General features: G+C 38.4%; 1 protein-coding gene across 1 annotated transcript; it reads left to right on the top strand.

Moving 5' to 3' along the window:
• Nucleotides 1-25,566, top strand: LOC145457177 (beta-1,3-glucan-binding protein-like). The gene is made up of 12 exons (XM_080335350.1): nucleotides 1-179; nucleotides 1,687-1,788; nucleotides 1,850-1,975; nucleotides 2,056-2,178; nucleotides 18,696-18,979; nucleotides 21,795-21,952; nucleotides 22,052-22,156; nucleotides 22,297-22,355; nucleotides 23,020-23,134; nucleotides 24,371-24,575; nucleotides 24,801-24,940; nucleotides 25,407-25,566. The coding sequence occupies exons 1-12, from the start codon at nucleotides 65-67 to the stop codon at nucleotides 25,486-25,488; spliced, it is 1,614 nt and encodes a 537-aa protein (XP_080191476.1). The 5' UTR covers nucleotides 1-64; the 3' UTR covers nucleotides 25,489-25,566.
• Nucleotides 25,567-26,088: the final 522 nt, after the last annotated feature.

Raw genomic sequence — 26,088 nt, forward strand, 5'->3', positions numbered from 1 at the left:
GATCGTGCCCTAAGGTAAATTGGTGCTTAGCTCAATCCCCTTGGATATTACAGAAGGCGTGACTATGAGGTTAGCTGGTTTTGTGGTGGCGTTGCTCGCGGTTACGTGCAACGCGTACACTGTGAAACAACCGACTATTTCTTTGTTGGAGCCTCAGGGAATCCGATTCGCGTACCCAGGTAAGGGAAATGAATCTCTAGCTCAATAGGGCAGCCATATGTGATCAGTGAAAATCCGAGTTTCGTGATTCGCTTCAAGGAAGCGCAAAACTCACCCCAAGTCCTGGAAACCTTGAAATACACCCCGAACGTCGAATGCGATTTAATTTCAGCGTCCTCCTAACTATGCGTTGTGGAAAAAATTGATCTTAACTATGACTAGAGGTACGATTGCGAACACGTTTAGTCAAACTATTGTTAGGTTCGGTCGGTATAAAGAACGATTATGTCAATATCGCCATCGAAAACGCATGTTTGTGATACAGAAACCGGGTTTTTTCCTCGATCACTTTGGATATGGCAGTCAAGGATCAATATTAGAAATGTCGGTCAGTCGATTTACAAGCATCGCATCAAGTCGTTTGCCCTTCGACTATTGACAGATCGGAAATAATTTAGAAGATTGGCGTTGTTTTATAGGGGCTTCATTGTCGCAAAGTCTGGCAGTACTAGCCCCCTTTTTAACGAAGTAGAACTATGAAAATGACACGTACTGCAAAATTATCACTGTTAATACAAATACATTCAAAAGCTATATTCCGGCTTTCATAAAAGTCACAAATGACTACAATTATCGACAGCAACGACAGCGGCGCTTGAATAGCCAATAATCGCCTCGTACACACGAGATGATCGCGGTTGTTTGTATGGTACTCGGACGAATGTTTTACTGTTCGCACTATTTTCTACTATTGAAGCACTCTCTCATCTATTGATCCATTATGATTTTTCTGCTGATCAATAGCTTGGCTCGTCACTTCGTTTCTGGATTTGTAGGTCGGCTTAATTTACATTCAATTTGTACTTGAGGAGTCTGATAATTATCAGAAATTCTGATGAAAAAGGGCAATGCTTGGATTCACTTTCCTATTGTTGGATGTTTATAATGCAATGTTTGGTTTTAAAACTTTTTACTTGAGCTGGATCAGTAGCTTAGCAGTTAAGCCCGGTCCACTGCTCCGTGTTCGGTGTTTACGAAGCCATTTTAATCTATAGAAAATGCATATACAACTTATTGAGTATAAAATCAATCTTCTAATACATAGCCTACATCGCAATATCGGTTACGAACGCCAAAATACTTGTTTTGTAATGATATCAAATCAGATTCAATTGCTTGACAGACGGATCTGTCACAAAAGCCGAATTTTTCAGCCGGTTCTGGCAAAAGAAGTGTTCACAGTAGCCAGTGATGAAAAAATGACCTTTTTGCAGTACAAATTTGAAATCAGCAGTTTTCTAGTACGGTAATCTGACTTTTATGATTTGTAAACAGTCTCCTCCATTCCATATTCCAATATATGGCAACCATATTTAGAAACAGCTTAACGCGCCAATTCTTTGGTGTAACTTTTACGAATATATGGGAATGGAGATGAGTTGATAATAACTGATGAATTATAGGTTATATGCCGATCGTATGACACGGTGCAGCATATTTATTCTGATATCTGTCATTGGTTTTAAGCTGACTCCGGTGTCACACTGGTTGCGTTCCACTACAGCATCAACCAGCAGCTGGTAGGTGTCGCTGCGGGTCAATACAACTATGACGTGACGAGTCCTACAAGTCGGTATTGAATTTTAGCTACTCAGTGGACAATAATATTAACAAGATTCTTTGTGATTAGACGGATACTTCGTACAAGAAAATTCGGCTGTTACAGTCAATGAAGGAGACACGGTTTACTACTGGATCAACGTGATCCAAAACGGCGGAGGTTACCTTCTCCAGAACCAGCAGTGGACAGCACAAAGTAGGGTGGCATTGTTGAGAGCTTGAGCCATATGCTGAATGGTTATAAAGCGTTGAGCTTTCATTCTGTTGGTAAAATAGGTCCTACCACTACTACTACTACTACTACCACCACCACCACCACCAAAGCCCCAACAACCACTACGACTACGACTCAAGGAAATACCGTTACTGAGAAGCCAAGCCAGACGAATCCACCAACTGGTACGTTCGCGGTGACTTGAAACGATAGTTAGGCGTATATGCTATATTCGATACTGATAGACAATGGCATGCATAGTAGCATTGGATGGTGGGATTCAGATACACTTTTAACGCATGGGAACAGCGCATATTTGCAGAAGTGCTGAAAGTAGTCTTCGATGGTATTCAAGTAGGCCTACACGTAAAAGTACTGAGTTCCTACTCAGGTAAGTACAAGTAGCGATTTCCAACGAAGTCACTTGGCGATTATCGCAAGATGAAACTTCACGACGAACGTAGAATGACTAATGATGATGCAAATAGGTACAATTCTCAAATCTAAACTCAGTTACCGTGATACAGTGACAATTTCACTCAAATAAGCGATACAAACTTACCTCAAAACTACTTTCCATGGTTGAAATGAGTCGACCAAGTCACATAACTCGAGACATTCTATATTACTTGATTCAGTCATCGTCTATCAGGACCTAAACTTGTAAAATATACGCAGAAAACTTATTTTATCCGTCTGAATTACATGTTAAGTGTGATACAGAAGAGTATATTATGAATCCGAGGCGTCAGATATCACCCAAGAGGGTCACAGAAGTGTGTTTAACCCGTCTGGAACTCAATAATAAACATTTAACTCTATGACTTGGACTCGGGTCTTAACACTATAATTTGGCTCGACCCGTTAGTAGGATGGGATTCGTTTATTGCCGTCCAATCACAGAAGGCCACGTCGCCTTAATTGCCACGCCTACATTGCCACATCATCCGCCCATTGCCGCACCTATAGGACACCCCTTGCCACATCATCCGCCCATTGCCGCACGTATTAGTGAAATGCGTCTTGATAATATTAGTGCGTTAACTTTCGAGAAATAATTTTTGTATATTTCGGACTAGGTATGTTCGCAAAGACTGTAATTAATTAATATAAAATGGGATTTCGCCTATTCCTACTTTCAAACTTTTATTTTACACTCGCGGTTTTATTGTTATATATTAAAATTATACGTACATTTCGCATGATCAACTACGCATGATTTTATGTGAATTTCATCGATAGTGTCCGAGTTCTATGTGACATAAGTACAATTCCAGCATCGCTATTTGCAATAAAGCCGAAAAATTAGAGTCGCAGCTTTTCGCAATTTATGCAGCTATTCGCGCAGACTTTGCCGCATTTGCTGTATCTGAAGTAGAGTTTCAGCGTCGTTATTCGCTATAAGCCGAGAAATGCACCTTCGCGCAATTTATACAGCCAAACGCATTACCTTTACCGCATATGAAGTAGAATTTCAGCGTCGTTATTTGTTATAAGCCGAGAAATGTACCTTCGCGCAATTTTTACAGGCGGTCTCACACACTTTGCTGCGTCTGAAGTAAAATTTCAGCGTCGTTGTTTGCTATAAGCCGGGAAATTAGAGTCGCTGCTTCGCACCATTTTACAGGCAGTCTCAGACACTTTGCTGCATCTGAGCTTCATACTAATACATGCATAATTTTTGCATGACGAGAATACGAGTAATACGGTCAATAAACGCCGGAGGCGACTCATTTAAACCTTGTTGCTAGATAATACCGCTTTCGCCTACAACTAGGTCTAATTAGCACGTTCTGAAGCCGTAAATTTAGTCAACATCATTGAGATGTCCATGATTTAAATATGGTGATCGAGTGTGACAATAGCACTCGTCAAGGTTAGAGAAACATAACCTTAAACTACTCTATACTTCACAAAATATAAAGAACGAACACCTTCGCCGCAGGTACGCGATCCCCGACGTTATAATGATAGTGCCAAATTAGCCGCATGAAAGCGAGTCTAATGAATATAACGACAGACACCAAGTTAGTTGAAAAGTAAAACTAATCGTGACCAATGCAAGACGGATTGAAACAGCGCTTTCGCTCGATTCTTGTAGTGACCACATTTCATACGGTTCAGTCCTTTTCATGTCACTAGAATAAGGGTGAATAAACCGACAGTGAAACGCCACCGACGTCTTATAACGTAATAATGTAAGCTGCGTCGGGTGCTGCTATAATGTTAGGAGCGAATATAGTAGAAAGTCCACGTCTGGACACCTGTAAGCAGCTGCGCATACTACCGTAGTAAAACGCATAGCAGAATTCACGCAAAAGTCGATATTGCTTTGTGATGATTTTGATGTTGTTCCATACCGATTGGGAATATAGGACTCCTAATTCCCTAACTACATAATCCCTAGTAACGTAGTCAGACGCATAACGGAATTTACGCAAATCGGTATTGCTCTGCGATAATTTTGACCACTATGTTTTGATAATAACTTGCTTCCGAGAAATAGATAACATTCATTATACGTTAGATGATACCTTTCCTTTATATTCTATTATGTGTATTTAGGGCTAATGCGACATCACTATGTTGGCGACAGGCCTGATTTGAACACGCTAATTTTGCAAATTAAACTTATCACCCACCACGAACACTCAATGAAGAGCACCCTGGAGCACTCACATAAATGCTCCACAATTTGTGACGTATAATATACTGAGCATATAATAAGCTGACAAAACTGATACTTGAGTACTCCGAAATGAACAAGTATTTTACCTTTACACGACGTTTTTGTAAAATGAATACTAATGGTACGCGAATGATCATACACTAAGCTTGCTTTCAGAGTTGGAAACTAAATGCATATGAAAATTTAACTATGTTTTCCCCTCACGCATCAGATGTAGGCCTACTCAAGTGTTTATGAGGCGGCGAATAGTTCGAAGGTTGTTGGTATGCAAGGACGTCACATAGAATTGTGGAGTTTTCTGTAAACTATAATCCAGTGATCTATTTTCAATCACTATACTTTTATTAATCTAAACTAAGTACTGTTAGTAGGCAAATCCTAGAAAAGTATCCTCTGATAAAAGCAGGAGTAATTCGTTATCTGTGAAATAAATAGATAGCGCGCAATATGAGCGGTGTTACGATGACTGACAAATACTTTGAAAAATGCATAGAAGTAGCGATTTCGAACTACGTAAAAAGTTAGTCGAGCTCACGCATTTTCCATTTTCAAAAGTTGACGTTTTTTGTAAAATGAATAATAATTTTAATAAAAAATAAAAAAGAGCGAAAAATTACATTTTATCTCGGAACGCAACAAGAAAAATCGTATGAACTTGTAAACTACTTATTTATGACATAATAATAATTCTACTTGTACACTTATTCACATTTTATAACACTTTTAGTAATACTTAACGGTTTCAGTTTTAAATAAAACTCGGAATATAAACTAATCGAAAAATTCGGTAACCAATTTCGCGTAGGCTATGCATACAGATGAGGGAGGTTACATCAACGCGTGTTAACTAGTTGTATTATGTAGCTTGTAATTCATGCAAGTTTCGAAACTTCTACACCGAGTCTTTTTAAAGTAGATAGAAACGAAAAACAATTACGCCTAGGCTATGCATACAAATGAGGAAAGTTCCATCAACGCGTGTTAACTAGTTGTATCGAGTTATCGAATGAGTTTTTTCCTTACATCAAAACAACTAGAATGTGTAACTACATTAAAAAACGTTCCTAACCCTTAACGCACCCGCGATAAATCGTACAAGCAACAAGTTTCGAGTAATCGAAATCGCGCCCCCTGAATTCAAAGCTTATTTCGAGATCTAAGCTACTTTGAAAATGAGGATCCTAGGATTTGCTTGAGTTTCATCTATATTTTACAATGCGTTTTCGCGTTCCAGAATGACTTATGTCAATGAAAAATAGCCATTGATCATGGTTTTGTTTTTGAAAGATGTCGCGATGCCGGTGAATTTTATAGTTCTTGTAAAAAGTTGTTTGTACACAATATATGTTTAAAGTAAGTCCTACGCATTCATGATTTCGTCCGAGTTCGTATTTTAGTAATATATACTAATTTACGATAGCGCGTTTGTAACTTGTGCAAGTACAGGAATATCATAGTTCTTGAACCGTGCTCAATGCTTAATAGAGCATTTTTGCTATTTTTCATCGCCATAAGTCATTCTGGACCGCGTAAACGCATCGTACGATATAGATGAAAGTTATGCAAATCCTAGGATCCTCATTTTCAAAGTAGCTAAGATCTCGAAATAAGCTCTGACTTGCTATTCTCCTCAAAGCATGGAATTATCAAGAGTATCACCTTCGATCACTGAAGAAACGGATGAAATTATATTCGAAGCATATTCCTTGACCAGGAATTTTATCATGTACGAACTCGACGGCTCATGCGTTAAGGTAAATACGAAAGCAGAGAGAACCTTACGTCGAGTTGGGGATGAAATATTCGAGCGACATCGAACTGTCCTAAACGCAGTCTCCAAACGTCTCCCTATTTGCACTTTTTCACATTTTATAACACCTTAAGTAGTACTTAACAGTTTTAGTTTTAAATAAAATACGGAATATAAACTAATCGAAAAATTCGGTTTTTGCGTGCATCTGTTTTGCGGGGGCGTATAGCACGTACCTATACATAGTCAACTTTAATAACTGAATTACCATGCTTAACATTGAATCCCAACTCTAAACTTGATACGTAGATGTGGGACATTATGGCAATGCACCATGCTAAATTTCATCACACATCTAATGATGGAACACCTTTAAAACTAACGCAGTCGAATACCGACTTTTACGCGTATCTGTTTTGCGTGAACTTAGCATATACCTATACATAGTCAATTTTAATAGCAGAATTACCGTGTTAAACATTGAATTCCCACCTTGAAAGATGGTACGCGGTTATAGGACATTATAAAAATGCACCATACCAAATCCCATCAGACATTTCATGATGGAACAACTTTAAAACTAACGCGGCTCTACATCGACTTTTTGCGTACATCTGTTTTGCGGGAGCGTATAGCACGTACCCATACATAACCAACTTTAATAACGGAATTACCATGCATTGAATCCCAACTCTAAACTTGATACGTAGTTGTAGGGCATTATGGCTATGCACCATGCTAAATTTCATCACACATCTAATGATGGAACACCTTTGAAACTATCGCAGTCGAATACCGACTTTTACGCATATCTGTTTTTCGTGAACATAGCATATACCCATACATAGTCAATTTTAATAACAGAATTAGCATGCTAAACATTAAATTCTCACCTTGAACGTTGGTACGCAGTTGTAGGACATAATAACAATGCACCATACCAAATTTCGTCAGACATTTCATGATGTAACACCTTCAAAACCAACGCAGTTCTATACAGACTTTTGGCTAAATCTGTTTTTCCGTAGCGTAGCACGTACCTAAACATAGTCAACTTTATTAACGGAATTACCATGTTAATATTCGACTCCCTACCTTGAAACTCGGTACGCAGTTGTAAGACATTATTACAATGCACCATGTCAAATTTTGCAAGTACTTTATCTTTACACGACGTTTTTTGTAAAATGAATACTAATTTTATTGAAAAAATAAAAAATAACAAAGAGCGAAAAATAACATTATATCCCGGAACGCAACAAGAAAAATCGTATGAATTTGTAAACTACTTGTTCATGACATAATAATAATTCTACTTGTACACTTTTTCACATTTTATAACACTTTAAGTAATACTTAACAGTTTCAGTTTTAAATAAAAGACGGAATATAAACTAATCGAAAAATTCGGTAACCAATTTCGCGTAGGCTCTGCATGCATACAAATGAGGAAAGTTACATCAACGCGTGTTAAAGTAGCTGTATCGAGTTATCGAATGATTTTCTCCTTACATCAAAACAACTAGAATGTACAACTAAATTAAAAAACGTATCTAAATGAGCTCCAGGGCATTGTGATTATGCTGCATACCAAATTTCATCACACATTTCATGATGGAACAACTTTAAAACTAACGCAGTTCTATAGCAACTTTTGCCTAAATCTGTTTTCGGTAGCGTGTACATATACATAGTCAGATTTAATAACAGAATTATCATGCTAATATGTGACTCCTCACCTTGAAACTTGGTACGTAGTTGTAGGACATTGTGATTATGCAGCATACCAAATTTCCTCACGCATTTCATAATGGAACAACTTTAAAACTAACGCGGTTCTACATCGACTTTTTGCGTACATCTGTTTTGCGTGGGGGCGTATAGCACGTACCTATACATAGTTAACTTTAACAACGGAATTACCATGCTTAACATTAAATCCCAACTCGAAACTTGATACGTAGTTGTAGAACATTATGGCAATGCACCATGCTAAATTTCATCACACATCTAATGATGGAACACCTTTAAAACTAACGCAGTCGAATACCGACTTTTACACATATCTGTTTTGCGTGAACATAGCATATACCTATACATAGTCAATTTTAATAGCAGAATTACCGTGTTAAACATTGAATTCCTACCTTGAAAGTTGGTACGCGGTTATAGGAGATTATAACAATGCACCATACCAAATCCCATCACACATTTCATGATGGAACAACTTTAAAACTAACGCGGCTCTACATCGACTTTTTGCGTACATCTGTTTTGTGGGAGCGTATAGCACGTAGCCTACCCATACATAGCCAACTTTAATAACGGAATTACCATGCTTAACATTGAATCCCAACTCGAAACTTGATACGTAGTTATAGGACATTATGGCAATTCACCATGCTAAATTTCATCACACATCTAATGATGGAACACCTTTGAAACTATCGCAGTCGAATACCAACTTTTACGCAAATCTGTTTTTCGTGAACATAGCATATACCCATACATAGTCAATTTTAATAACAGAATTAGCATGCTAAACATTAAATTCTCACCTTGAACGTTGATACGCGGTTGTAGGACATAATAACAATGCACCATACCAAATTTCGTCAGACATTTCATGATGTAACACCCTTAAAACTAACGCAGTTCTATACCAACTTCGCGTGAATCTGTTTGCGGGAGCGTAGCACGTACCTATGCGTGATCAACTTTAGTGATGGAATTACATATGTAATTAAGTTTCAACACTTTTACCATGATTCGTCTTGCTTCCTATAACATCCCACTCGAGAAAATGCGTCGTAGGATATAGATGAAACTAGCACAACTCATCAAGGCCGCTGAAAACAGTACATTTCAACATTTAGTAGCAGTAAATTTCTAGTAAAGTACAAGACCTGATGATTTCCGAGTGAGTTAAAAAGTAAGTATTGCAGGTATAGTTTACCTGAAAACCGAATACTCTGAAATAGAAGTAGATGCAGTGTAAATAGTTAATCACTTGATTAAGTTTAGTGCAAGCAGATAAAACCTATACTTGAGTAGTACAAAATGCACGAGTACTTCGCTATCGCCTCCCTCCACGTAATAAGTGTCTACGGTTTAAGACTGCTTTTACCGATACTCGTCGGTTTCAGTTTAAGATAGAATTCGGAAACCAAATAATTTCATAAACATAAGCTAATTTAATGAATTTACTCGAATGTACTATGCCGCGCTGATAAGATTAATTATAATATACTTATCATGTTACAGCGATTTTTCTAGCGTAGAAAATCTTTAAAATGTAGTAAGCAGGCCAAATGAAGATATTCGTTGAGCTGAATAAACATAAAAATACTCTAGACTACTTTATCGGTACTTTACAGTTACAGTTTTAGATAAAATTTGTCCCTTTCACCTATAATTACAACTCCTCGCTATCTAAACATGTTTAGAATATATTATTTGCGATGATACGAACCCGTTGAAGTACTCAAGTTGCTTTTCGTAGGATATAGATGAAACTGACAACACTCACCAAGACCAGTGATCCACTGAAAAAAGTAAATTGTAGCAGTAAAGTCCCACTAAAGTACAAGAAGTAATGATTTCCCAGTTAGTTAAAAAGTAAGTATTGAGGTATAGTTTGGTCGAAAAAGCGAAAAACTCTGAAATAGAAGTAGATGCAGTGTAAATAGGTAATCACTTCATTAAGTATAGCGCAAGCAGGCCAAACCTATACTTAAGTACTGCAAATGTACAAGTACTTCGCTATGTTCTCCTTCCACGTAAAAAGTGACTAGGTTTTAGAGTACTTTATCGGTACTCGACAGTTTCAGTGTTAGATAAAATTTGGTAAGACTTTAAATTTTAAAGTAGTTTGAGCTTACGTTTGTATCACCTTCACAAGTAACATTATCAGACATGAAAATGATACTATCACCGAATATAGAAGTTAACACGCGTCAATGTGTTTCGGAATTCACGAGAAATTGCTTACTAAGAGAAGTATATTGTTGTATACACAATAGTGGAGAGAATATTTAAAATGTAGTAAGCAGGCCGATGGGTATTCGTTTAGTTGTATAGGCATAAAAAACATTCCCGCACGCGTCTTAGTATTAGGTGGTAGGGTTAGGAAGTGTTTTGTTTAAGAGCGCGCGGGAATGTTTTTTATGCTTATACAACTAAACGAATACCCATCGGCCTGCTTACTACATTTTAAATATTCTCTCCACTATTGTGTATACAACTATATACTTCTCTTAGTAAGCAATTTCTCGTGAATTCCGAAACACATTGACGCGTGTTAACTTCTATATTCGGTGATAGTATCATTTTCATGTCTGATAATGTTACTTGTGAAGGTGATACAAACGTAAGCTCAAACTACTTTAAAATTTAAAGTCTTACCAAATTTTATCTAACACTGAAACTGTCGAGTACCGATAAAGTACTCTAAAACCTAGTCACTTTTTACGTGGAAGGAGAACATAGCGAAGTACTTGTACATTTGCAGTACTTAAGTATAGGTTTGGCCTGCTTGCGCTATACTTAATGAAGTGATTACCTATTTACACTGCATCTACTTCTATTTCAGAGTTTTTCGCTTTTTCGACCAAACTATACCTCAATACTTACTTTTTAACTAACTGGGAAATCATTACTTCTTGTACTTTAGTGGGACTTTACTGCTACAATTTACTTTTTTCAGTGGATCACTGGTCTTGGTGAGTGTTGTCAGTTTCATCTATATCCTACGAAAAGCAACTTGAGTACTTCAACGGGTTCGTATCATCGCAAATAATATATTCTAAACATGTTTAGATAGCGAGGAGTTGTAATTATAGGTGAAAGGGACAAATTTTATCTAAAACTGTAACTGTAAAGTACCGATAAAGTAGTCTAGAGTATTTTTATGTTTATTCAGCTCAACGAATATCTTCATTTGGCCTGCTTACTACATTTTAAAGATTTTCTACGCTAGAAAAATCGCTGTAACATGATAAGTATATTATAATTAATCTTATCAGCGCGGCATAGTACATTCGAGTAAATTCATTAAATTAGCTTATGTTTATGAAATTATTTGGTTTCCGAATTCTATCTTAAACTGAAACCGACGAGTATCGGTAAAAGCAGTCTTAAACCGTAGACACTTATTACGTGGAGGGAGGCGATAGCGAAGTACTCGTGCATTTTGTACTACTCAAGTATAGGTTTTATCTGCTTGCACTAAACTTAATCAAGTGATTAACTATTTACACTGCATCTACTTCTATTTCAGAGTATTCGGTTTTCAGGTAAACTATACCTGCAATACTTACTTTTTAACTCACTCGGAAATCATCAGGTCTTGTACTTTACTAGAAATTTACTGCTACTAAATGTTGAAATGTACTGTTTTCAGCGGTCTTGATGAGTTGTGCTAGTTTCATCTATATCCTACGACGCATTTTCTCGAGTGGGATGTTATAGGAAGCAAGACGAATCATGGTAAAAGTGTTGAAACTTAATTACATATGTAATTCCATCACTAAAGTTGATCACGCATAGGTACGTGCTACGCTCCCGCAAACAGATTCACGCGAAGTTGGTATAGAACTGCGTTAGTTTTAAGGGTGTTACATCATGAAATGTCTGACGAAATTTGGTATGGTGCATTGTTATTATGTCCTACAACCGCGTATCAACGTTCAAGGTGAGAATTTAATGTTTAGCATGCTAATTCTGTTATTAAAATTGACTATGTATGGGTATATGCTATGTTCACGAAAAACAGATTTGCGTAAAAGTTGGTATTCGACTGCGATAGTTTCAAAGGTGTTCCATCATTAGATGTGTGATGAAATTTAGCATGGTGAATTGCCATAATGTCCTATAACTACGTATCAAGTTTCGAGTTGGGATTCAATGTTAAGCATGGTAATTCCGTTATTAAAGTTGGCTATGTATGGGTAGGCTACGTGCTATACGCTCCCACAAAACAGATGTACGCAAAAAGTCGATGTAGAGCCGCGTTAGTTTTAAAGTTGTTCCATCATGAAATGTGTGATGGGATTTGGTATGGTGCATTGTTATAATCTCCTATAACCGCGTACCAACTTTCAAGGTAGGAATTCAATGTTTAACACGGTAATTCTGCTATTAAAATTGACTATGTATAGGTATATGCTATGTTCACGCAAAACAGATATGTGTAAAAGTCGGTATTCGACTGCGTTAGTTTTAAAGGTGTTCCATCATTAGATGTGTGATGAAATTTAGCATGGTGCATTGCCATAATGTTCTACAACTACGTATCAAGTTTCGAGTTGGGATTTAATGTTAAGCATGGTAATTCCGTTGTTAAAGTTAACTATGTATAGGTACGTGCTATACGCCCCCACGCAAAACAGATGTACGCAAAAAGTCGATGTAGAACCGCGTTAGTTTTAAAGTTGTTCCATTATGAAATGCGTGAGGAAATTTGGTATGCTGCATAATCACAATGTCCTACAACTACGTACCAAGTTTCAAGGTGAGGAGTCACATATTAGCATGATAATTCTGTTATTAAATCTGACTATGTATATGTACACGCTACCGAAAACAGATTTAGGCAAAAGTTGCTATAGAACTGCGTTAGTTTTAAAGTTGTTCCATCATGAAATGTGTGATGAAATTTGGTATGCAGCATAATCACAATGCCCTGGAGCTCATTTAGATACGTTTTTTAATTTAGTTGTACATTCTAGTTGTTTTGATGTAAGGAGAAAATCATTCGATAACTCGATACAGCTACTTTAACACGCGTTGATGTAACTTTCCTCATTTGTATGCATGCAGAGCCTACGCGAAATTGGTTACCGAATTTTTCGATTAGTTTATATTCCGTCTTTTATTTAAAACTGAAACTGTTAAGTATTACTTAAAGTGTTATAAAATGTGAAAAAGTGTACAAGTAGAATTATTATTATGTCATGAACAAGTAGTTTACAAATTCATACGATTTTTCTTGTTGCGTTCCGGGATATAATGTTATTTTTCGCTCTTTGTTATTTTTTATTTTTTCAATAAAATTAGTATTCATTTTACAAAAAACGTCGTGTAAAGATAAAGTACTTGCAAAATTTGACATGGTGCATTGTAATAATGTCTTACAACTGCGTACCGAGTTTCAAGGTAGGGAGTCGAATATTAACATGGTAATTCCGTTAATAAAGTTGACTATGTTTAGGTACGTGCTACGCTACGGAAAAACAGATTTAGCCAAAAGTCTGTATAGAACTGCGTTGGTTTTGAAGGTGTTACATCATGAAATGTCTGACGAAATTTGGTATGGTGCATTGTTATTATGTCCTACAACTGCGTACCAACGTTCAAGGTGAGAATTTAATGTTTAGCATGCTAATTCTGTTATTAAAATTGACTATGTATGGGTATATGCTATGTTCACGAAAAACAGATATGCGTAAAAGTCGGTATTCGACTGCGATAGTTTCAAAGGTGTTCCATCATTAGATGTGTGATGAAATTTAGCATGGTGCATAGCCATAATGCCCTACAACTACGTATCAAGTTTAGAGTTGGGATTCAATGCATGGTAATTCCGTTATTAAAGTTGGTTATGTATGGGTACGTGCTATACGCTCCCGCAAAACAGATGTACGCAAAAAGTCGATGTAGAGCCGCGTTAGTTTTAAAGTTGTTCCATCATGAAATGTCTGATGGGATTTGGTATGGTGCATTTTTATAATGTCCTATAACCGCGTACCATCTTTCAAGGTGGGAATTCAATGTTTAACACGGTAATTCTGCTATTAAAATTGACTATGTATAGGTATATGCTAAGTTCACGCAAAACAGATACGCGTAAAAGTCGGTATTCGACTGCGTTAGTTTTAAAGGTGTTCCATCATTAGATGTGTGATGAAATTTAGCATGGTGCATTGCCATAATGTCCCACATCTACGTATCAAGTTTAGAGTTGGGATTCAATGTTAAGCATGGTAATTCAGTTATTAAAGTTGACTATGTATAGGTACGTGCTATACGCCCCCGCAAAACAGATGCACGCAAAAACCGAATTTTTCGATTAGTTTATATTCCGTATTTTATTTAAAACTAAAACTGTTAAGTACTACTTAAGGTGTTATAAAATGTGAAAAAGTGCAAATAGGGAGACGTTTGGAGACTGCGTTTAGGACAGTTCGATGTCGCTCGAATATTTCATCCCCAACTCGACGTAAGGTTCTCTCTGCTTTCGTATTTACCTTAACGCATGAGCCGTCGAGTTCGTACATGATAAAATTCCTGGTCAAGGAATATGCTTCGAATATAATTTCATCCGTTTCTTCAGTGATCGAAGGTGATACTCTTGATAATTCCATGCTTTGAGGAGAATAGCACGTCAGAGCTTATTTCGAGATCTTAGCTACTTTGAAAATGAGGATCCTAGGATTTGCATAACTTTCATCTATATCGTACGATGCGTTTACGCGGTCCAGAATGACTTATGGCGATGAAAAATAGCAAAAATGCTCTATTAAGCATTGAGCACGGTTCAAGAACTATGATATTTCTGTACTTGCACAAGTTACAAACGCGCTATCGTAAATTAGTATATATTACTAAAATACGAACTCGGACGAAATCATGAATGCGTAGGACTTACTTTAAACATATATTGTGTACAAACAACTTTTTACAAGAACTATAAAATTCACCGGCATCGCGACATCTTTCAAAAACAAAACCATGATCAATGGCTATTTTTCATTGACATAAGTCATTCTGGAACGCGAAAACGCATTGTAAAATATAGATGAAACTCAAGCAAATCCTAGGATCCTCATTTTCAAAGTAGCTTAGATCTCGAAATAAGCTTTGAATTCAGGGGGCGCGATTTCGATTACTCGAAACTTGTTGCTTGTACGATTTATCGCGGGTGCGTTAAGGGTTAGGAACGTTTTTTAATGTAGTTACACATTCTAGTTGTTTTGATGTAAGGAAAAAACTCATTCGATAACTCGATACAACTAGTTAACACGCGTTGATGGAACTTTCCTCATTTGTATGCATAGCCTAGGCGTAATTGTTTTTCGTTTCTATCTACTTTAAAAAGACTCGGTGTAGAAGTTTCGAAACTTGCATGAATTACAAGCTACATAATACAACTAGTTAACACGCGTTGATGTAACCTCCCTCATCTGTATGCATAGCCTACGCGAAATTGGTTACCGAATTTTTCGATTAGTTTATATTCCGAGTTTTATTTAAAACTGAAACCGTTAAGTATTACTAAAAGTGTTATAAAATGTGAATAAGTGTACAAGTAGAATTATTATTATGTCATAAATAAGTAGTTTACAAGTTCATACGATTTTTCTTGTTGCGTTCCGAGATAAAATGTAATTTTTCGCTCTTTTTTATTTTTTATTAAAATTATTATTCATTTTACAAAAAACGTCAACTTTTGAAAATGGAAAATGCGTGAGCTCGACTAACTTTTTACGTAGTTCGAAATCGCTACTTCTATGCATTTTTCAAAGTATTTGTCAGTCATCGTAACACCGCTCATATTGCGCGCTATCTATTTATTTCACAGATAACGAATTACTCCTGCTTTTATCAGAGGATACTTTTCTAGGATTTGCCTACTAACAGTACTTAGTTTAGATTAATAAAAGTATAGTGATTGAAAATAGATCACTGGATTATAGTTTACAGAAAACTCCACAATTCTATGTGACGTCCTTGCATACCAACAACCTTCGAACTATTCGCCGCCTCATAAACACTTGAGTAGGCCTACATCTGATGCGTGAGGGGAAAACATAGTTAAATTTTCATATGCATTTAGTTTCCAACTCTGAAAGCAAGCTTAGTGTATGATCATTCGCGTACCATTAGTATTCATTTTACAAAAACGTCGTGTAAAGGTAAAATACTTGTTCATTTCGGAGTACTCAAGTATCAGTTTTGTCAGCTTATTATATGCTCAGTATATTATACGTCACAAATTGTGGAGCATTTATGTGAGTGCTCCAGGGTGCTCTTCATTGAGTGTTCGTGGTGGGTGATAAGTTTAATTTGCAAAATTAGCGTGTTCAAATCAGGCCTGTCGCCAACATAGTGATGTCGCATTAGCCCTAAATACACATAATAGAATATAAAGGAAAGGTATCATCTAACGTATAATGAATGTTATCTATTTCTCGGAAGCAAGTTATTATCAAAACATAGTGGTCAAAATTATCGCAGAGCAATACCGATTTGCGTAAATTCCGTTATGCGTCTGACTACGTTACTAGGGATTATGTAGTTAGGGAATTAGGAGTCCTATATTCCCAATCGGTATGGAACAACATCAAAATCATCACAAAGCAATATCGACTTTTGCGTGAATTCTGCTATGCGTTTTACTACGGTAGTATGCGCAGCTGCTTACAGGTGTCCAGACGTGGACTTTCTACTATATTCGCTCCTAACATTATAGCAGCACCCGACGCAGCTTACATTATTACGTTATAAGACGTCGGTGGCGTTTCACTGTCGGTTTATTCACCCTTATTCTAGTGACATGAAAAGGACTGAACCGTATGAAATGTGGTCACTACAAGAATCGAGCGAAAGCGCTGTTTCAATCCGTCTTGCATCGGTCACGATTAGTTTTACTTTTCAACTAACTTGGTGTCTGTCGTTATATTCATTAGACTCGCTTTCATGCGGCTAATTTGGCACTATCATTATAACGTCGGGGATCGCGTACCTGCGGCGAAGGTGTTCGTTCTTTATATTTTGTGAAGTATAGAGTAGTTTAAGGTTATGTTTCTCTAACCTTGACGAGTGCTATTGTCACACTCGATCACCATATTTAAATCATGGACATCTCAATGATGTTGACTAAATTTACGGCTTCAGAACGTGCTAATTAGACCTAGTTGTAGGCGAAAGCGGTATTATCTAGCAACAAGGTTTAAATGAGTCGCCTCCGGCGTTTATTGACCGTATTACTCGTATTCTCGTCATGCAAAAATTATGCATGTATTAGTATGAAGCTCAGATGCAGCAAAGTGTCTGAGACTGCCTGTAAAATGGTGCGAAGCAGCGACTCTAATTTCCCGGCTTATAGCAAACAACGACGCTGAAATTTTACTTCAGACGCAGCAAAGTGTGTGAGACCGCCTGTAAAAATTGCGCGAAGGTACATTTCTCGGCTTATAACAAATAACGACGCTGAAATTCTACTTCATATGCGGTAAAGGTAATGCGTTTGGCTGTATAAATTGCGCGAAGGTGCATTTCTCGGCTTATAGCGAATAACGACGCTGAAACTCTACTTCAGATACAGCAAATGCGGCAAAGTCTGCGCGAATAGCTGCATAAATTGCGAAAAGCTGCGACTCTAATTTTTCGGCTTTATTGCAAATAGCGATGCTGGAATTGTACTTATGTCACATAGAACTCGGACACTATCGATGAAATTCACATAAAATCATGCGTAGTTGATCATGCGAAATGTACGTATAATTTTAATATATAACAATAAAACCGCGAGTGTAAAATAAAAGTTTGAAAGTATGAATAGGCGAAATCCCATTTTATATTAATTAATTACAGTCTTTGCGAACATACCTAGTCCGAAATATACAAAAATTATTTCTCGAAAGTTAACGCACTAATATTATCAAGACGCATTTCACTAATACGTGCGGCAATGGGCGGATGATGTGGCAAGGGGTGTCCTATAGGTGCGGCAATGGGCGGATGATGTGGCAATGTAGGCGTGGCAATTAAGGCGACGTGGCCTTCTGTGATTGGACGGCAATAAACGAATCCCATCCTACTACTCCCGTTGCTGCCTGACTTGGACTCGCACTTTACTCGGTGGTGAAGTGAAAATGACTCGACCTGTCTCGAGTCAAAACTAAAAAAGTAGCAGTGACCTGTCACTTGGAACCTTGCGATTAAGACACCGCCTTACTACTTTCTACTTTTAAAACTTCAAATGGTGAAAAGTAGCTACTCTCGCCTAAAAAAAGTATTGAAATAGACGTAAAGTACTCAAAAACCATAGCCACGTGAGGACGTATAGTGCAGGTAGGCAAAGTCTAATAGAAAACCAACTACAAAAGGTACTGATACATCGTTAGTCATTACAGGCAAGCTCTATGGATATATCAATTGTATTTCAGCGGCTATATGCCAACACATGACTCTTTAGCACATGATTCTATATATCTATGCCACTATAGGCTCGTTCTGACCTTGCCATCATTCATTTGAAGATGGAGGAAACGGCGGAACTACAGACGGTGGAACCGGTGGAAACGCAGGCGGCGGAACCATAATCGTTAGCGACGTCTGTTCTTCCTACCCGTGCGGCGCAGAATGTGACATGTCCGCTCCGCCTTGCAACGGTCTGATCTTCCACGAGACCTGGGACACTCTCGACATGCAGAGGTGGCAGCACGAGATCACGATGGGCGGCGGCGGAAATTGGGAGTTCCAATACTACACCAACAACAGGAGCAACAGCTACGTCCGAGACAACACGCTTTATATCAAACCGGTATGTTGACGCGAGCTTTAATGTGGTACTGCGTTATATATATGATGTCCTAAAATTACGGTAAATGCTTGAATTTGGCAGCATCCAATGACATTAGATATTCGCCCTACTTTCGAACTGCAGTTTAAAGGATTATCTCGAGCTGTATGATTCTATTTAATATCTGTGGTATCGCAGTAGCTCTCACATTATCACTTTCTAACCTTTTGCGAAATTTCCCGTGCGCATCTCTGTTGTACTTTCTCGACGCGATCCAGTAGTCAGGCGAAAAAGGAATTTTGTTATTTGTCAGTCGATATTATGAAGGAAGTCTTTCTTACAGACTATGCGGGGGTTAGTTACGGTAAGTAGGCGTCCGGTACTGACGCTTAGGCTGTTGAGGCTACTTGGTGGGTTTACAGCACGGGCGGGCAGCATACGGCCCGGTCCGCGAACAGCTTTCCATATTACATGATAATGCAACTCGCGGCCCGGGTTTATATACATTTGAGAGCAAACGTTTTCGACCATGAACCAAGACAAAACGAGATTCCAATCAAGCTTATGTTCACGTGCAGTGTTAACTAAGGCAGTGGTACTCAACCTCCCTGTCTTAGCGGACCCCTTTTGGGCCGCCATGAACTCCCGCGGACCCCCTCGAGTTTTAGTGCAAATTTATCTCAAATATCATGCAACAGTCATCCGTCTTGTGCAAATATTAGCAGTAGGTGAGTGATAAACACCAACAAAATGTCTTGAAAACAACATTATACTATATATGTAAAATCTAGGTCGGCTTTTATCGTTTTAAAGGAATTTCTGCAGTTGCATTTCTTGAAATACGTGGACGTGTCTTGAAAACCGCGTCTTCGATTTCATAAACAGGAGTTAGCGGAGGTAACAAATTACGCATAACGCTTCCGACGACGCCTTTCGGTATGATCGCAGCATGTATGGCACCAAAGGAGAAAATGAATTTCGTGACGAGGTTTCAATTTTAAAAGACTCTTGACTAATTTGCTGAGACTGACAACCTCAAATCCGAAATGTTTCGAAGTCAACCTGATTGACCTAACTGTAAATTTTTATTCTTTATAAAATTCACAACAAATCATTTTTGAACAGCAACATGCCTGTTTCAGCGGACTATTGGCAAATTGGAAATTAATACGAATGCGCAGTGGGATATTTCATATCAGACAATAATTCTGTCTGGAAGTTTTAGCAGTGATGAAACACAGCTTCCTCGTGATTTCCCCGATATAAAAAAAATCAAATAAGGTTATCCATCATTTTGCAAATGTAGAGGTTTCGCGGGCTCCCTGAAAATGCTTCACGGACCCCCGGTTGAGAACCACTGTACTAAGGGTTTGTAGTCCAACATGCAGCTAGGGTTCGAAGAATTTGTTGACAACTTTGATCGACCACAGATGTCTCATTGACTTCAACTGTTACCGATAAAGCCTACATTACTTTAATAAATTCATTGTCTGCTATTTTGAGTCTCTATGCTCTTCGCCTAACGTTTGCATCAAATGCGATATATTCCTTGTATCGGTGGATAAGTACACGATTAATGTATCGATTCAGGAATCTAGCCCGCCAAGTTCTTCAATTTCCCATATCCGACCCGCCGACTGGAGCAGTTGCCCGCCCCTGTTTACAGCACTGTTTGGAAATAGGCCTACCCAAAAATCCCATGTCGAGACGTTATTGCGTTTGGCGGAACGGATACCAGAAGCGCACTGACACATTAACCTGGCAACATTAACCTGTCTATTCTTTAGCATTCAAAACGTGAAAAATTATATGAATATGGTCTTCATGCACCTTTGTCCACGGTAAGGTCTTGAGCTTAATACGGGAAAAGTAATAGCAATATGGAAAGGAATGATTCTATATTGCACACATAACCGTGAATGCCTTCGGACGGAGTGCCAATCCAGGTAGCTTACGGCAGCAAGCGGTGCCCACCGTGCGAAGATGTCTGCCGCATCCGCAATATCACGTAGCGACGGTAGCTCACGAGCCCTAGGATTGGGTTGAATAACTTGCAACGCCGAAGCGCGCGCTCTAAAAATGTTTAAGTAGAAGTAGTGACGATTAGGAACGAAGAGGTGTGAATATTCGAACAATCAATACTACCGTTTACGGGAAGCTACGCGTTGTGTATTAAGACTGGTTTAATTCGATTCGATGCGAATCGCATTAAATGAGGAACTTGTGGCATGATGATTCGATTCATCATCACGCGCTTAGGGATCAGCATAACGATTCAGGTATTACTCGAGTATCAATTTTTATGATTCGTATCGAGAGAGTGCAACAGATTAAAAATGCGTGCCAAAATTGTCGCGAAAGAAGTGATGACGTACGATTGATTAGTACAACTCTTGATAATCTTTTAGCTGCAGTTCGTCTACGGTGTCTTTTGGGAAAATTTTCTGTCTTCAGTATTGGAAGATTGATTTGTGAAGGAAATGATGTTATGTTTCCTGAAATGTAGCCTAATTACGACTGATGATCTGGAAGTACTAATTGCATACCTGGCACGAGTTTTATCATAAATAAATAAAATTGATATGGGATATCTATTTAAAATTACTGCCACTTATGAGAAGTCAATCTGTTACAGTAAATATCTGTCACATTTCTAAATCGGCTAAAATTGTTTATCCGCTTTATCGGGGGAAATGTGATATGGACCATATCGATATCGGTTCAAAAGCATGATATCGGCCAGATATTTCAAATGCTTTGAATCAGAACGTGTAATCCCTTGAATCTGAGCAAAATCATGAGTTTCCGTCGAACTCCACACCCTTTTCCATTGCAGACTCTGACGGCTGACAAATACAGCGAGTCTTTCCTTTCATCCGGCATGCTGGATCTCTGGGGAAACAATCCCGCTGATCTCTGCACGGGAAACGCATTTTGGGGGTGCTCCAGGACAGGATCGGCAACCAATTACATAAATCCGATTCAATCAGCAAGGTATACTGTCATTTAGAGAAATTGTCTATTCGAAATCGCATTACTGCAAACCTATACAGCTATAGCCGATGTTTTCTGTATCTATTCCTATATATTTAGAATCCGCACGGCCGAGTCTTTCTCGTTCAAGTACGGTCGGATCATCGTGAATGCTAAAATGCCGGCTGGTGATTGGCTTTGGCCCGCCATTTGGATGTTGCCAAGGTAGTCAATCATCTTCGAATCTTTGAATCCTCGTTCGTGAGCTGTATTTGTGCTTTATTGCTGTGTCAAGATTTGTGGTTTGCAGTGCATCATGTCACTTGGGCGTTATGAGAGTTATATTCAGACGAAGTATTTTTCAGAGATAATGCTTACGGAGGCTGGCCAGCGTCTGGAGAGATCGATATCGTTGAGTCTAGAGGTAATGAGCTATTTTGATTCGAAATGCCAAGCTTTACACCAGAGGCTCTACGTTTATCTTAAAAAAAGCATGTCTTCTGCTGGCGCCATAAGATGTAATTCTCTGTCCTATGTATGTAAGACTAACATTTCTGATAATGTGTTAGCTATCCGAGGTGGACAAAACGGTCGTCATTCTTACTCAAGCCAATGTAGAGGTAACGGTTTCCAAGTCACGTTAAAACTACTTCAAGTCGAAGTAGAAAATGAAAGTATGAAAATTGCTCAAGTAAGTAGTTCAAAATTTAGATCTGATGGAGAGGTCCCCTACTTTTAGCAGATAATCGGATTTGGCTTCTTTTGAAATTGCTGGGTCTTTGCCACCAACGTGACACTATACCAATGGGAACAATTTTTATCGAATATATATTCATATACCGATGTTGAGCTATTTGCCGTCTTGGCACGACAATTACACTTATAGAGGCGATGCAAACATGCCCCAAACTACCTTCTTCTTTATAGAATCCAAATCTAAAAAATATGTAGTTTTGAGCGTCATCGGAGGACATTTTAGATTACACGAAGAAAGCGGACATAGTGTAACTCTACCCGTTGCTGAAAGAAGTGCAATTACGATATTGAGTATATCAAACTTATGCGATAGTGGCATTTTCATTTTCAAGGTAACGCAAATCTGAAGGACGGATCTGAATCGAAAGGCAATGATAACATGGGAATGACACTTCACTGGGGGCCGTACTGGCCTCTGAACGGTTACCCCAAAACTACGGTTGAAGCGTAAGCAATATTGTTGACATGATGAGTCTGTTGGCATACTTCTCCTGGTATATACGTCTTGCAATTTATCACATTTCTCGTATGTAGGCCTTCTTGATATTCAACTCAAATCCAACTATATGCTATATTGGGTGCTCACGCTGCTCAGCTCATAAGCAAATCGCTTGTCTGTGATGTCCGACATATCACTCTGGTGAACTTAAAGTTTGATAGAACGTAATGACAAAAGTTTAAAGAAAATACGACCATGATGGTTATATCGACCTCAGATTTATGTTTGTTCAGAGAGGTTTTGAACAGCTGCGATAGCCATTGGTTTTCTTTGCATGGGTCGTCAATATCAATATTCGGACATCTTACCTTTCACCAACACAAAGGCATTGCTAAACAAATTATTGCCAAATTTCATTGGATGGAGCATTTTTAAGGGTTCGTTCGAAGGAGGTATTTTCGGTTTTGGGAAATGAAGACTCGAAAAAATCAAAAGTGGGAAATAAAGAGTAGAGGCTGGGAATCACTGCTATAGAGTTCTGGTGCATAAAATAAGTTGTGCCTGAACAGCAGCGTTAAAGGACAAAACACTTGATTTTCACACAAAACCAAAAGATTTCGATGATTATTTACCGCAAAGCAGTGTGATTTCTGCTGTGTGAGTCGGCTGGGTGTCTAAACATCCGGCGAACCCCTGAGGCTGTCTCACCGAACCCCTGCACGGCCTATAGCAGTGGTTCTCAACCTTTTTTAGACACTCCCACCTTTATGAAAGTGAAAAATCTCGCGTCCCCCTTATCGTCATATCACAAAATCCAACCGGGATGCTAGCAATCCCAGCAGATTGTTTGATGGCATGGAAGGTTATGACTGTTGATCAGAGAATTCAGAAATATGAAATTCGGTATATATAGAGAAACACGTGTGAATGGGAGGTAAATCGCGCAGAGCGCGAAATTTTTTTTCAGTTGACCGCTTCTTCGCGTCCCTCCTTCAGATGCTATCACGGCCCAGGTTGAGAACCACTGGCCTATAGGTTTTGTTTGAACCTCGGTGAAGAACCACTGCCCTAACTAATATTGTATAACTGTTTTCTATATGGTTTCGCGCATTTACTATACCTAATATGTCGTGGCGCCCTTGAGTATTCCAATTGGCACCCCTTATGGCTTATGGAAATCACTGGCGTACTATATATTGCATTGCTTTATCGTAGCATATATAACTTACCATACACTGTATTAGCCATGACGACTTCGCCGGGAGTTTCCACGAGTATGAGGTGGATTGGAGCGAGAACGCTATCGTGTTCAAGATAGACGGACAGACATTGAAAACAATCAGTCCGCCGAACGGATTCTGGGAGTATGGAGATTTCGACAGCGAGGCGCCAGGATCAGAAAATCCGTGGCAGAACTCCCCCAACAAAATGACCCCATTCGACCAAGAGGTATCGTAAGATTATACGTCTACTGTTTAGCTTTCATTTTGTAGCCAAGATTTCACAAAGCGCGAAGGTAATATCTAAAACAGATGCTGTCTCACAGCATGCCCGGTCTTATGACCTCGGGCACTGACAGCGATGGTAAAAAAATTGACAATCCCAAAATCTATTAACCTCATCATTTATTTTCTGTGATATCACAACCGCTGAAATAATATTTCGCTATTGCAGTTTTATATTCTGATCAATCTTGCCGTGGGCGGTACGAATGGATTTTTCCCAGACAGCTGGACCAATAGTCCTTACCCCAAACCGTGGGTCAACACCTCTCCGACGGCCATGAAAGACTTCTGGATGGCGAAATCCAACTGGTAATAATATAGCCTTCATATTACAATACAACACCAAAGGTATATTGAGACTATACAGGTAAAACATTAAGTGCATGCTAATGCAATACAGTACGACCGGGAGTTGCAGTTACATACAACACAGCGAGAGGTGAATTATCAAGTTTGAATGGAGATATTAAACCACCACTCAATCATTCAGTCATTTAGTGATTCTTCAATTTCAAATCATCGCCTATTTGTGAAGTCATGAACACATTGAACACGCATGCCTTGGCCAGTTCATTCGAGAGACACTCATCTCGACAATTATGTTGAAATGGTCAGAGGTGCTTTTACTCTCTGTAGCCTGCATAACATCCGGGCAATGCAGACCCGGAAATCCGGTAATAGATTATATATAACTACGGGAATGATTATGTAATTGGGTTACGGCATTACTTTTTCTTGTACTTGAGTACCGGCAATGACTACATTTATAATTTAGGTACCCAACATGGAACGCTGAACAGAACAACGGCGAAGATGCGGCTCTTCAAGTAAAAAGCATTGAAGTCTGGGCTAACTGATCCTATTTCTCATGTTAATTGTTATGTTGTAATGGACAATACCCAACGTAAAATAAAATACAATTTGCTCTGATATCATTTTTATGTGATTTCGACCTAAACTTAATAATGGGTGACAATGTAGGAGTCCTGTTGTAAAAATATAGAGTATGCAAATATCTTGACACCATATCTGAATGACAGCGGATGCTACGGATCAGTGACGTGCAGTCAGGTGAAGCAAGTGATGTAGTGCCTCACCCGTCGTCAGGATGAATAAAAGAATATTGTGATACCTTCAATGATTACAACAGCAATAGTTATGTGTATTGTCCATAGATCCTCATGAATAACTAATTTTGAGGTATTTTGACAGACAAAATCACGAAATTTGCAGATTAATTGTTCAAAAAATATCTATAGGCTATGTAAAAGGAGATCATCGCAAATCATCATAAATAGCTCGGAATTTGTAATATCTGGTGTAAATGAATGTAATTGTGGTACTGGCCTCGGAAATAGGCAGAAAATAGACAGATAGCCAACAGATCATGATGGAGCACTCTTACATCGGGCATTGGGCTGATGTGAATGTTAAAATGAGAGACTATACTTGCTCGT

This window comes from Botryllus schlosseri, chromosome 15 (assembly GCF_051294905.1).
Source record: "Botryllus schlosseri isolate E-star chromosome 15, Bs_hap1, whole genome shotgun sequence".
In the NCBI taxonomy this organism is placed as follows: domain Eukaryota; kingdom Metazoa; phylum Chordata; class Ascidiacea; order Stolidobranchia; family Styelidae; genus Botryllus; species Botryllus schlosseri.

Bases quoted from the DNA above. Each gene is read 5' to 3' on its own strand.
- LOC145457177 (XM_080335350.1), top strand. From the start codon at position 65: ATGAGGTTAGCTGGTTTTGTGGTGGCGTTGCTCGCGGTTACGTGCAAC. The intron at 2,179-18,695 runs GTACGTTCGCGG...ATTCATTTGAAG, and splicing joins CCAGACGAATCCACCAACTG to ATGGAGGAAACGGCGGAACT. The intron at 22,356-23,019 runs GTAATGAGCTAT...TTCATTTTCAAG, and splicing joins CGATATCGTTGAGTCTAGAG to GTAACGCAAATCTGAAGGAC.